Consider the following 14,365-nt stretch of genomic DNA (forward strand, 5'->3'; position numbering starts at 1 on the left):
ATGCACACCCTGGCAGCCATCATCAAAAAACTCAGTAGAGAACATTTATAGGAGAATACTGATGTCTCACAAAGCTGACAGGGAAACAAAATCAGGATCCATTTCAGATGTGTGGCCTGTGACCAACCAGATTATGCTCCTTACCTTAGTCCAAAAAGACTGTTAAACACGACATGATCAAAAGATATGGATGAAATCAACTTCTAGATATCTACATCTCCAACAAATTGGGTCATTTTGTTTAATTTTGTCAGAACTTTATACCATCTTGATAAGATTTTAAAGTTCGATTCCTGAAGACATGTACTGTGGAGAGAGATATACAGTGGGAAGAAGATTTGGGTATCAAAAAGCTAGGTGTAGGCTGGTTCAATGGATTACCAAGCTGAAAATAAACAGAAGAAAGTGTATGGCAGATCATACCCTCAACCACAGAGATTTTCAAACGTTGAAAGTTTTCGTACATATTGGACATCATTTGGAAGGGAGTGAAGAAAATGTTGAACACCAGGTTCCCAGCAGAGACGGGGACACCATTATCTTGTAGGTCCTGAAGAGAAGGCCAGTCCATATTGATTCTGATTTGACAAGCCCTAAACTTTCCTTAAGAAAGCCACAACTGGAAAACTGGATCCTACAAACCTGTGGGATTTCAGGAGAACCGATAATAGAAGATAACAGACGAGGTAGGCAAGAGGAACTTGCGTATCTCTGAACTGGAGTAGAAATTAAGTGTGGGACTTATTGTGGGATGTGACTGCAATGAAGACAGATTAATATTGGGTAGCCAAGGAAGAGCTGATAGAGAGACCTTTGAAAAACTCTGCTCGAGTTTGCAGGATTGGCTATACAATGCTAACGCTAGACATATGAGTCGACAAAATGTCCTTAAGTCCGGAAGGTCGAAACTTCAACTGCATAATAAGAACTGTGATAATCTGGCGGGTTTATTTGCCCTTCGGTTGAAGATTAAAAAAGAGAGAACAGGTCTGCCGAGCACAGTTTAAATGAAGGAATCTCTCAGAGAGGACAACATTCATCTGAACGGAGGCGGATGGAGAGCTATGAAAAGAGGCAATCCACTTCAACATACAGCTCTGTAAACCAATTAATTTAAGCACTTCCTCCATAAACACCCAAATGACCAGGTCAAAAGACTTTTTAGCATCCGTCGAAAGCAGCATCAAGGGCGTATCAACCATGTTGGCTCTATGAACAAGGGTCAGTGCCTAAGTGGTCTGGATGAATAATATTGCCAAGCAAAGGGGCTAATCTGGCTGCGAGTGTCTTGGCAAAGAGTTTCAAGTCTACGTTAAGCAGGGAGATAGGATGGTAACTAGAACATTGGGAAGAATCTTTCCCTCTATGTATGACTGTGATGGTAACATTTAAGGCATGTTCAGGGAACGGCCTAGTAGAAAACATGGGTATATTGTTAATGACAGAAGCAGGGAGAATAAATACCGTATTTTTCGGACTATAAGACGCACCTGACCATAAGACGCACCCTGGTTTTAGAGGAGGAAAATAGGAAAATAAAATTTTAACCAAAAAATATGGTCATGACACACTGTTATGGGGCGAGGATCTGCTGCTGACACCGTTATGGGGGTAATGTCCTCAAATTCTCTACTAAGGTACCCCATTCTGATAAGGATCCTCCTGCCTTGTATATGATCCTGCTGATATACCCCCCATCCTGCTAATAATATACCCCCCCCATCCATCCTGCTCATGATATGCCCCCATCCATCCTGCTCATGATATGACCCCATCCATCCTGCTCATGATATGACCCCATCCATCCTGCTCATGAAATGCCCCCATCCATCCTGCTCATGAAATGCCCCCATCCATCCTGCTCATGAAATGCCCCCATCCATCCTGCTCATGATATGCCCCCATCCATCCTGCTCATGATATGCCCCCATCCATCCTGCTCATGATATGCCCCCATCCATCCTGCTCATGATATGCCCCCATCCATCCTGCTCATGATATGCCCCCATCCATCCTGCTCATGATATGCCCCCCATCCATCCTGCTCATGATATGCCCCCATCCATCCTGCTCATGATATGCCCCCCATCCATCCTGCTCATGATATGCCCCCATCCATCCTGCTCATGATATGCCCCCATCCATCCTGCTCATGAAATGCCCCCATCCATCCTGCTCATGAAATGCCCCCATCCATCCTGCTCATGATATGCCCCCATCCATCCTGCTCATGAAATGCCCCCATCCATCCTGCTCATGAAATGCCCCCATCCATCCTGCTCATGAAATGCCCCCATCCATCCTGCTCATGAAATGCCCCCATCCATCCTGCTCATGAAATGCCCCCAACCATCCTGCTCATGAAATGCCCCCATCCATCCTGCTCATGAAATGCCCCCATCCATCCTGCTCATGAAATGCCCCCATCCATCCTGCTCATGAAATGCCCCCATCCTGGTAAATGGCGTGTATCCTGTGGCACAGGAAAAAAAAAAATAAACGTTTATACTTACCCTTCCTCACTCCCTGAAGCACCGATCTCTGTCTCAGCTGCAGCGCCGCTGTGTGGAGCCGTCACCGGTGTCTGCAGCATCGCGTCTTCCTGTCTGTGCCGGCGGTAAGCTGATCGATTCTGGTGGATACTAGCGGCGCGCACAGCGATGACGTCATCGCTGTGCGCGCCGCTAGTGTCCAGATCAGCTGACCGCCGGCACAGACAGGAAGACACGATGCTGCAGGGGGAGGCTCCACACACGGTGACGGGTGAGTGTACTGATTCACTGCACCCCGCGCTGATAATGATGCACGGGGGGCAGTGAATACAGCCGCACATGATCACTCCAGGCTGTAGTTGCCAGGGGTGATCACGGCCGGCTGCTAATTATGCACGCATTTTAGAATCTGCCGAATGGAAAAAGATGGATTTGAATTTTGTTTATATTTTTAACCATGGGATTAACCAGGGAGCTGGAACATAATCACTGGTATAATATACTGCAATAGTTCTGTATTGCAATTTTACTAATCTCCTGAGTAAGCAGGACTTCATGACAACACAAAAATGGTAGACATAGGGCATTTAATAGGCTCCTAACTGAAATGCCAACCCCTCACGTAATCACATCAAAGGACAATGGGGTGACAGAGGGAGCCCCATTTTAGCGGCCACAGTTGCACCTGACCACTGCTCATGGCATTGAAGGAGCTAAACTACTGCAGATAGGAGCGGATGTTAGCTGTTACCAACTTCGATGGAGTAACGACTTATACAAAAGGATGTGTATACACTGTGCCAAGGCATATACAGTCTCCATCAAATACATACTGAAAGCAGGGCATTCACTAGCTATGTTTTACCTTTTAACAGACACAATATCATCACAATTTAAGGTCTGAATATGAAGATTACAGAACTAGTACCTTTTTCGAGGAAGCAACTCCTTTGCACATTTCTTTTGGGTACATACTTCATTCCCTAAGAATAAAAGTAGATTAAGATTTCATTTACATACTCAAAACTCTTCTCTTAACAATAATCTCAAATCTGAGCAGGAAGATTTATAAAATTGATCCAACTTGGGACAATAAGTATTTTTTTCAGCCTGTGCTTCTCAATGTTCTTTTGCTAAAAAAAATTAAAGCTCCCCACAAAAGGACTTTTGTCTGCTGCTCCGTGATCCAGTAAGAGCATCAGCCCCTACCAAAACCAGCCATGACCAGGCTGCCTGACCCTGAAGAGCTGCGTTGTGAGCTCTGAGTTACACCTGGGGGCACGGAAAGGGGCAGATATTAGATCCCCGCACCTCACTGTCCAGTTTTCCTGGGGATTGATTAATCTGAACATTTACAGAGTTTGCAGGCAGAATAGAGCCACTACCGGTGCTGGAAGGTGAGGAAGACTTGAATCCTCTACTAAGTTATATTACATTATTGTTTTTTTTATACATCAACATGTTGTAGAGAAATGAGGAAAAAAATAAAATTTGCATCAAACAATCATGCCAATCTGTGGCAAAATAAAAATGTACTAGCAAATGTGGAAATTGGTGATGCAGCTAATGTGATTTATTTGGACTTTGCAAAGGCATTTCATACAGTGCCACATAATAGCCTTATACTAAAGCTCCAGAAGCAAGGACTAGGGGAAAATATATGCAACTGGGTAAGGAATTTGCTAAAAGATAGGAAACAAAGTATTCATAAATGGTACATACTCTGACTGGGCTATAGTGGGCAGTGGGGTTCCGCAGGGATCTGTGCTAGGACCAATTTGTTTTAATCTCTTTATTAGTGACCTTGTGGATGGGATTGATAGTAAAGTGTCAGCCTTTGCTGACAACACCAAACTATGTAGGATATTAAAAACTGACCTTGATAGTAGAATATTACAAAAAGGACATTGAGAAGTTAGAGTCAATTCAGAGGCGGGTAACTAGATTTTTTACAAGGAATGGAAGGCCTCCCATATGATGACAGGTTGAAAAGGTTAGATATGTTTAGCTTAGAAAAAAAAAACGTCTCAGAGGAGATCTCATTTATATGTATAAATCCATGTGTGGTCAATATAAAGGACTGGCACATGACTTATTCTTTCCAAAGACAATACTAAAGACCAGGGGACACTCACTGCAAGTGTAAGAAAGGCGATTCCTGCAGATAAATGGGAAAGGGTTCTTTACAGTTAGAGCAGTCAGACTGTGGAATGCCCTACCACAAGAGGTAGTAATGGCAGATACTATAACAGCTTTTAAAAAAGGGCTGGATGATTTCCTCAGTGCACACAACATTGTCGGTTATAAATGATTTGGTGACAAAATGTATAATTGGTGGAGGAAGGTTGCATTAGATGGAGCGGGTCTTTTTTCAACCACTGTAACTATGTAAATGGGATTCAGTATTAAGTACAATGCAAGGGTACCTGTTTTATTCTGGTCTTCAAGCTGATTACTTGTTTTCTCCCTTGAAAAAGAATAAGGAATGATTACTTCTGAAATTACGATGAAACTCTTGTCCCAAACTGATAAAACTATCAGACTTAACAGTCCTCTGGAATCTGCAGCTTACTTACACTTCACCCCCTCCTCCGCATTCCTAGTATTTCCCAGTATAAAGTCATATACCCGAAATGTTGTCCCTTCCCTCCCTACTGAAAGCAATCACTAGATAATAAATCAATGTACCGTTTGTCTGAAGCAGAGCTGATGCTTTGCAGGACGTCGTCTGGAAGTAATTTCTTTTTCTAAAACAAGAAAGCGGATGTGAAGGGATACAACAACACAGGATGACCTGCTCTCTGATCACATTCATTCCCTACTTTACAAAGTCCACCCCGGTCTGTAAAGGCTCCGGCGACAGCCATCATTACGTCAGGAGATAATGAGCCAAACAGATTTTATGAAATATGATGCAATGTATAATGGAGATTCCCACCTTACATTAGATTCATACACATATAATGCTCTATGCTGGGATCCACGAAAAACTGTATGTCAAAGGGGACCCCCGACAAAGCCATTCACTTTAATGAGGCCATAGTCACTCGTCTGACCTAAATCTTGGCAGTATTCTTTTTTTTTTTTTCTCCCTCAGACATGGACAAAAATGTTTATCCAATCAGAATACAGTTTTTGATACTGACAAAAACCCTGACATAGTGCTTGACACAGTTTTTAAAAGGGAACCTGCAGCTGATATATGGGCCCAATCCATGGGCAGCATGCACAAGACACTGGATGCATTATCCCCAGCCAGGTATATTTCACTCTGAAATGCTGCAGTTTCCAGAAAAAAATACACAGGATTGACAAGCCTCCGTCTACAGCGCGGCTTGGTTCCCGGCGGCTACGAAAAGTAAGTTTTTCCTTAGACATACCTGGCTGAGATAATACAACCCTGGTCTGATACATGCTGCCCACAGACTGAGGGTTAGGTTCCCCTGAAAGGTGTGAACAGAGCCTCACAAAGTCTAGGCCACTCAATCGATCTACTATAACCAGATTGGTAGAATCATTTATATTATGGCAGAATTTACGGGCTTTATACCTTTTGTTCTGTAAACAGCTCCTCCTTGCGCTTTCTCTTCTCCTTCAGTAAAGCCTTTTCCCTGTCACACAAGATAAGAAAAGAATAGAGTTACAACAATCCCACAGACAGTAAAATCCTGCAGATCATTGCACACACACAGTGTATTGTGATGACGCACTGCAACATCTACTGCAATGGAGTGCAACAAATAGGGAAAAAAAATCCAACTTTGAAAAATTTGGTGGCAGAATACAAGCTGCACGTAAATTTGTATCAGCAGGGTTCACTGCAGGGCTGAAAATCACTGGAAATGGGGTTATTGTGATTAAAGGGGTCGGCCACTACTTCTTTGACGGCCTATCCTTGATTGGTGGGAGTGCGGCATCTGGCAGCCCTACTGATCAGCTGGAAGTTATTGGAAGCTGCCTGAACACAGCAGAGGCATCATTCCATAGTGGCCGCAGTCAAGTACTGCAGACCCACACCCTCTTCAAGTGAGCAGCAAGGGATGACTGACATTTTGTGCAATTCATCTTACTACTCTTCATAATCTAGAGTTAATGCAAAATGCCACTATAATAGGTAAAACAGCAAACTTCATGAAGATCAAAATTAGCGTCAATCTCCAAACTTTACGCCACAACTCTATATGCAAATTACCCTCTTATTTCTGCTTCCTATAACTATCGAGCTATTGGAAGCTACTGCAGTCGCTCCAACCTAAAAGACTGTCACTTGACCCCCCCGCTTTTTCTCTCCGGAGCACTATGGAACACCCGGTCTGTCTGCAATAAGCTCCTAGTCATTCACCTCTACTTCTGGCAATCTATGCTTCCTACGCCACACAGAAACAAGGCTGACAACCTCTGACAGCCTCACCTGTCACAATGTGTTACGGTGGCCTTCACTTAGCCCACCCTCCTAGCCCTGGCAATAAACATAGCTGAGGCGTTCGCTCTTTCCTTTCCAACAACTGCACCTTCAATCCAATCCCATGGCTACCATCCCTTCTTTTGAACTGCACTGTCTGTATCCACTCTCCCCTCAACCTCCAATTGGCCATTATATAACGACCCCCTGGTCAAGCCACTGCCTTTACTGACCACTTCACAACCTAGCTTCTACACTATTTTTCTGGTGACATTCCCACCATGATCATGGATGACATCAACATCCCCACCAACAACTCCAAACTCCTGTCACTTGCTTTATCCTTTGGTCTCTCGCAATGGTCCTCCACACCCGCCCACTAAGAAGAAATGCCCCTATCTGAACTGTCTACTCACTTTCTAATCCTTGACCTAACCACTTACTGCTCCCCCCTCCCAAAGTCCAGCAGCTAAGCAGCTAGTACCCCCTTCCCCGCAGAAACCTCTCACACCTCAACACGCTTTCTGACTCTACCGCTGTCCACCATATCCTGACTTCATGACACAGACAGTGGCATTGTTTCTACAATTCCACACTTGCATCAGCCATTGATTTGGTCACCCCTCTTGTATATTACAAAAGGCAACAAATAATTGGACAACCCTGGCACATCAACCTCAAAAAAAGTTATAGCAAGTGTCCAGAGTTATGGAGCAGCGCTGGAAGAAAACATGCAACAAGCACATTATCCCAAAGAAACCATGCCTTGACCCCAACTCTACATCCAGCTACCACCCATATTTCTACTCTGTTCGCCTACAAACTTCTCAAACATCATGACTGGAAGAGCAAATGTGGAAAAAAAAAAGGCCCAGTTATGAAGGGGTTAGGGATTGATGAGCCAGTCTGTTACATAGTTCCTTGCAGATATATAAATTCTTACTGCAGTTATTCTCATCTCCCCCTGCTGGTCACCCTCAGGATACAATGCACGGTGATCCCTTACCTATCGCGGAAGTACGTTCTAGAGGCCCCCGCGATAGGAATAAATCCGCAAAGTAGCAGAGTTATATTTAATTATTTACACATATTTTGGATTTTAAGACGCATTTTACCACCCAAAAATTTTTCCTCCCAAAAATAAAAAAAAAAGTCTTATAAAGCCGAATGAAGCTTACAGGGGGGTGGTGGAGAATAGTGACAGGAGGCAGGGGCAAGGCGGCAGACTGTTCGCTCCACAAGGTGAGGCAGGGGCCAGCCTGAAAATTTTAGCGATGTGGGCTTCAAATAATGGTGCTCGGAGTTGATGTCTGTGCAGACTGAGCTCTCGGCTCAAGATCTCATCTGTGCACACACACCCTCTGGTCCATTGATCTCTCAGGACCGGACTTAAGGAAAATGGCGTCTGGAGGTGGCACCTGTGCAGATGAGATCTCAGTTCATCATTGAGCAGATAGCTCACTCTGTGCACACACCGACTACGGGCGCCATATCTTTTAGGTTATGTGCCCACGGGACAATGTACCCGCGAATTTTGCCAAGTAAAACCAGTGGATTTATCTGGATTTTTCAGATAAATCTGCAGGTTTAAGCAAGTACAGACACTCCCCATGTTACCCTATGGGATTTGGGGAGTGCTGTATCAATGCTGCGGTATGTGCGGCTGCGGAATATGCTGCGGATGTCCCACAGCCGCACGTAACTGCATGTCAATTATTCCTGCGGAATTCCCGGCCCTCCACTAAGGAGATAGAGGACGGGACTTCCACAGGTATTTCGGCACTTGTCCCGCAGGTTTACCACAACAAAAATGCTCAGAACCCATAGCAATGGATACCTGCGGATTCTGGGGAGCAGCTGTGGGAAACCTGTGGACGTACCTATGGAAAAATTCACGGGTACATTGTCCCGTAGGCACATAGCCTAAAGCCCGCACCGCTAATAGTTTCTAGATGTTCATGTCTCATAGCGCCTGCAGAGTGCATCCGAGGCACCCGCCTCACCGCCCGCTGCATCACCTTGCTCCACCACGGCCTCCTGTGACCCCACTCCACTACCACTACCGCCCCCCCATAAGACACCACCGAATTAAAAGACGGAGCCCATAGTTTTTTACACCTTTTTATTTCTTTTAATTTGGTCTGCGTCTTATAAAATGAAAGTTACCTGCAACACAGTGAGACCGCAATAAGTGCACTGCGATATAGCGGACGACGGCTGTATTAAATAAGACGCTCCCCCTGGTGGACACCCAGTGGATTTATTGTATTACACACCCAACTCCACCAGGTGGGCACCTCAGGATATAATACATTACACACGCAGTTCCCCCTCGCAGTCAACTGCAGGATATAATGTGTCACACAGGCACCTCCCCCTGGTGGTGACCAGCAGGGGGAGCATTGTGAGTAATACGTTACATCCTGAGGGTGACCAGCAGGGGGAGCATTGTGAGCAATACGTTACATCCTGAGGGTGACCAGCAGGGGGAGCTTTGTGAGTAGTATGTTACATCAATATAAACAAAAGGGCCCCTTATATAAAAAATACACTTATTTCTGAGAATATTAATAAAGTATAAGTTAAAAAGCTATGGGTGCATAGATTATAGTTCAGGAATGGGTTCCTGGGCTCATTCCCTGGTCTCCCCCTTCCTGGCCGTGGGGGTCGGCACCCTAATATAGACGCTATGGTGCCCCCACTCACAACGTGGACTGGCCCTGGATGTCCCTTTGCTGCAAACTTGTTCGTGCTGCTATGCTAGAGTGAGGGGTCTTACACAATATACAAGGTGATACACACTCATGCCTCTCACAATCGTATTCTGTATGGATCAGGGGTACTGATAACAAACCTCCTCCTTCTGTTTCCCATAAACAGACATACGGTATGTTTCTCAATGCTGCAAATTGAAATACAGTTCTTTGATATGAAGGGAACTAATTAAGGGTACAGTCCATTTGCTATGCAGCCTCATATAAATATGTCATCATGAGTATCTTGGCTCAAATAGCCTGTCCTTTGCCGTCAACCGCGGCTCTCTGCCCAACGCGTTTTTCTCCTCCAGGACTTCCAGTAAAACGGAGGTTCCTCAGGGGCTGTCCAAATGGGGTCAAAAACACGATTTTTGTTTATAACATCATTAGATAGGATTGACCTTTCAATGAGGTTTTTTCTTTGATCATAAGCAGTAAAGCCTATAAGGATGCATAAGCTGGGTGTCTGTCATTAATACAGGGAATGGTTTTTCTTCCTGTTGTCACAATGCATACGCATAAGCACTAGTAACTTCCCTTGTAAGCCACTGACCCTTCAATGGGGTTTTTCTTTGGTCATAGCCAATGAAGCTCATAAATATGCATAAGCTGGGCGTCTGTCAATGAAGCAGGGGATGGTTTTTCTTCCTATTATCACAGTGCATACGCATAAGCACTAGCAACTTTCCTTATAAAACATTGACCCTTCAATGTGATTTTTCTTTGATCATAGCCAATGAAGCTTGTAAGGATGCATAAGCTGGATGTCTGTCAGTGATACAGGGGATGATTTTTTCTTCGGACAGGTCCGATTATGTAGATATGTATGATGGACGTCTGGCGATCAGGTCAGAGGAGGCGTCCACCATCCTCTGACCTGATCGCCAGACGTCCATCATACATATCTACATAATCGGACCTGTCCGAAGAAAAAATCATCCCCTGTATCACTGACAGACATCCAGCTTATGCATCCTTACAAGCTTCATTGGCTATGATCAAAGAAAAATCACATTGAAGGGTCAATGTTTTATAAGGAAAGTTGCTAGTGCTTATGCGTATGCACTGTGATAATAGGAAGAAAAACCATCCCCTGCTTCATTGACAGACGCCCAGCTTATGCATATTTATGAGCTTCATTGGCTATGACCAAAGAAAAACCCCATTGAAGGGTCAGTGGCTTACAAGGGAAGTTACTAGTGCTTATGCGTATGCATTGTGACAACAGGAAGAAAAACCATTCCCTGTATTAATGACAGACACCCAGCTTATGCATCCTTATAGGCTTTACTGCTTATGATCAAAGAAAAAACCTCATTGAAAGGTCAATCCTATCTAATGATGTTATAAACAAAAACAAATCGTGTTTTTGACCCCATTTGGACAGCCCCTGAGGAACCTCCGTTTTACTGGAAGTCCTGGAGGGGAAACGCGTTGGGCAGAGAGCCGCGGTTGACGGCAAAGGACAGGCTATTTGAGCCAAGATACTCATGATGACATATTTATATGAGGCTGCATAGCAAATGGACTGTACCCTTAATTAGTTCCCTTCATATCAAAGAACTGTATTTCAATTTGCAGCATTGAGAAACATACCGTATGTCTGTTTATGGGAAACAGAAGGAGGAGGTTTGTTATCAGTACCCCTGATCCATACAGAATACGATTGTGAGAGGCATGAGTGTGTATCACCTTGTATATTGTGTAAGACCCCTCACTCTAGCATAGCAGCACAAACAAGTTTGCAGCAAAGGGACATCCAGGGCCAGTCCACGTTGTGAGTGGGGGCACCATAGCGTCTATATTAGGGTGCCGACCCCCACGGCCAGGAAGGGGGAGACCAGGGAATGAGCCCAGGAACCCATTCCTGAACTATAATCTATGCACCCATAGCTTTTTAACTTACACTTATTTCTGAGAATATTAATAAAGTATATTTTTTATATAAGGGGCCCTTTTGTTTATATTAATATATACCCTTATGGTAAGAAAAATTTAATAGAGGTTTGTAGTATGTTACATCCTGAGGGTGACCAGCAGGGGGGAGCTTTGTGAGTAATATGTTACATCCTGAGGGTGACCAGCAGGGGGGAGCTTTGTGAGTAATATGTTACATCCTGAGGGTGACCAGCAGGGGGGAGCTTTGTGAGTAATATGTTACATCCTGAGGGTGACCAGCAGGGGGGAGCTTTGTGAGTAATATGTTACATCCTGAGGGTGACCAACAGGGGGAGCTTTGTGAGTATGTTACATCCTGAGGGTGACCAGCAGGGGGGAGCTTTGTGAGTATGTTACATCCTGAGGGTGACCAGCAGGGGGGAGCTTTGTGAGTATGTTACATCCTGAGGGTGACCAGCAGGGGGGAGCTTTGTGAGTAATATGTTACATCCTGAGGGTGACCAGCAGGGGGAGCATTGTGAGTAATATGTTACATCCTGAGGGTGACCAGCAGGGGGAGCTTTGTGAGTATGTTACATCCTGAGGGTGACCAGCAGGGGGGAGCTTTGTGAGTAATATGTTACATCCTGAGGGTGACCAGCAGGGGGAGCATTGTGAGTAATATGTTACATCCTGAGGGTGACCAGCAGGGGGAGCTGTGTGAGTAATATGTTACATCCTGAGGGTGACCAACAGGGGGAGCTTTGTGAGTATGTTACATCCTGAGGGTGACCAGCAGGGGGAGCTGTGTGAGTAATATGTTACATCCTGAGGGTGACCAACAGGGGGAGCTTTGTGAGTATGTTACATCCTGAGGGTGACCAGCAGGGGGAGCTGTGTGGGTAATTCATTATATCTAGTAATGTGCGAGAATTCTAAACACTCGATTAAGCATCAGGTTGCTCAAGACTCGATCGAGTATTCTGGTACTAGGGCCCACACTCTAGTTCTCACCCTGCATATTTCCTGGCTTTTTTCACCCACCAATCATGCAGGATTGCCTGCCAAACATGGTAATGGCAGAGCCATGTTTAGCTAATGGCATTATTGCGATTGGTCGGCTGTTTAGCATCACTGGGTCTATAGGCGCTATACTGTAGTGAGAGGGAGGACAACTGTTCCCTAGAGTACCCTCATGCAGCAAGATTCCAGGCCAGGGTTAGGTGTTCCCCAGTCTGGTGCTTTTTTATGGAAAATACAGAAGACAAGAAAATGGTCATTTGCAACCTGTGCTATACTATTCTAAGTAGGAGCCAGACCACCACCAGCATGCTCAGGAACATGCCATCCCAACATCCGACTAGGTGAGACGACCGCCTGCGTCCACTAGGGTGAGCCTACTGCCTCTCCCCAGTGGTATGTGCTGGTCAAGCCCCTGTCTTTGCACATTCACAAACACCATCTGCAAGTACGTCCACTTCCTTCTCCAAGCGCAGCATCCAGCTGTCTCTACCCAGCCCTTGGAAAGCAACCAGAAATATGCAGCCACCCACCCATAAACCCAAACAGTAAACAACCACATTTCCAGACTAGTTGCCCTGGAAATGTTGTAGTTTAGGCTTGCGGACACCGAGGGTTTCCACAACCTGATGGCAGCAGCTGTCCCTCTGCACTCAGTCTTCAGCCATCAAAATGTCTCCCGATGTGCCGGCCTCGCCTTACACAACCACGTGTCCCATAAGATTACCCATGCCCTCAGCAACACAGTTAGGCTAGTTTCACACTTGCGCTATTTTGACGCAAACGGAATCCGTCACTAATGTAGTACAGTTCATTTATTTACATTGGAAGCGCGTTACTATGGCGCGTGTGTGTGTCATGCAGTACCCGCTTGTGTCCACACGATGTCGCGCTTCCACTGTAAATAAATGAACTGTACTACATTAGTGACGGATTCCGTTTGCGTCAAAATAGCGCAAGTGTGAGTGAGCCCTTACTGGGAAGGTCAACTTATTGTCAGACACATGAGCAAGTGCTTGTGGCCAGGGATGTTACATTTCCCTGACTGCACACTGGGTGACCTTCGTTGAGGTGGGAACTGAGTTGGAGCCTGGAATTGCACAAGTGCTTCCAACAATTAAATGCCATCAGGGTTTCCTCCACCTCCTACTCCAGGAGGAGATAAATTGTCCATCTGGTGGTTTACAGGGAAGACTGTGCCCCACTGCCTTTTCAGGGACACTCACGTTATGCATTTTGTGCAAAGCAGATAATTGGTTGTGCATCCTACTCAACACACGCTACAGAGAACTTTCCATCTTTCCTTCCTGTGGTCGAGAGGGCTACTAAAATGGTGCAATACCAAAAGGCCATAGTTAAGAAATGGTCAAAAAAATTCCTGACAATGCTGATGGCAGAGGTTATAGTTCTTTTGACAACCAAGTAATAAATAGGAGGGAGACACACAGCAAGACCAACAGAGGCAGTGAAACACTATCAAAGGTCTAGGACAGTCTCATTAGATCTTCCCAGCGCCCAAGCCCTGATGTGTGGGGTACTCTGACAAGGAGAGAAAAGTTTTGGAAGATTGTGAAGCCGAACATAGCACCATCCTCTGTGCCATACAACTATTGGGCATCCAAGCACGACATGTGGCAAGAACTGTCTCTCTATGCTCAGACCCTGCTGCTAGTGTTTTGTCAAAGAAAATTTTTAGTGCTGCTGGGAGCATAACGACTGATAGACGCTCCGCATGACAACGCTGCCAGGCAGACTTATAAAAATGAACAGCGCGTGGATTAGTGATTTCTAAACCCCACCGGCAGCAGCCAGACGTA

The 14,365-nt window shown here is 45.2% G+C and overlaps 1 protein-coding gene across 1 annotated transcript in view; it reads right to left on the reverse strand.

The window, feature by feature from the left end:
* Positions 1-14,365, reverse strand: part of NOL7 (nucleolar protein 7) — a 44,376-nt gene that overhangs the window by 25,550 nt on the left and 4,461 nt on the right. The window contains exons 2-5 of the mRNA XM_075316449.1: positions 6,043-6,103; positions 5,181-5,239; positions 4,919-4,959; positions 3,421-3,475 (exon numbers count right to left, since the gene is read on the reverse strand). Of these exons, the coding sequence (XP_075172564.1) occupies positions 3,421-3,475; positions 4,919-4,959; positions 5,181-5,239; positions 6,043-6,103 (216 nt within the window). The remainder of the gene's footprint in view (positions 1-3,420; positions 3,476-4,918; positions 4,960-5,180; positions 5,240-6,042; positions 6,104-14,365) is intronic.

Source organism: Anomaloglossus baeobatrachus, chromosome 6 (assembly GCF_048569485.1).
Source record: "Anomaloglossus baeobatrachus isolate aAnoBae1 chromosome 6, aAnoBae1.hap1, whole genome shotgun sequence".
NCBI classification, from domain to species: Eukaryota; Metazoa; Chordata; class Amphibia; order Anura; family Aromobatidae; genus Anomaloglossus; species Anomaloglossus baeobatrachus.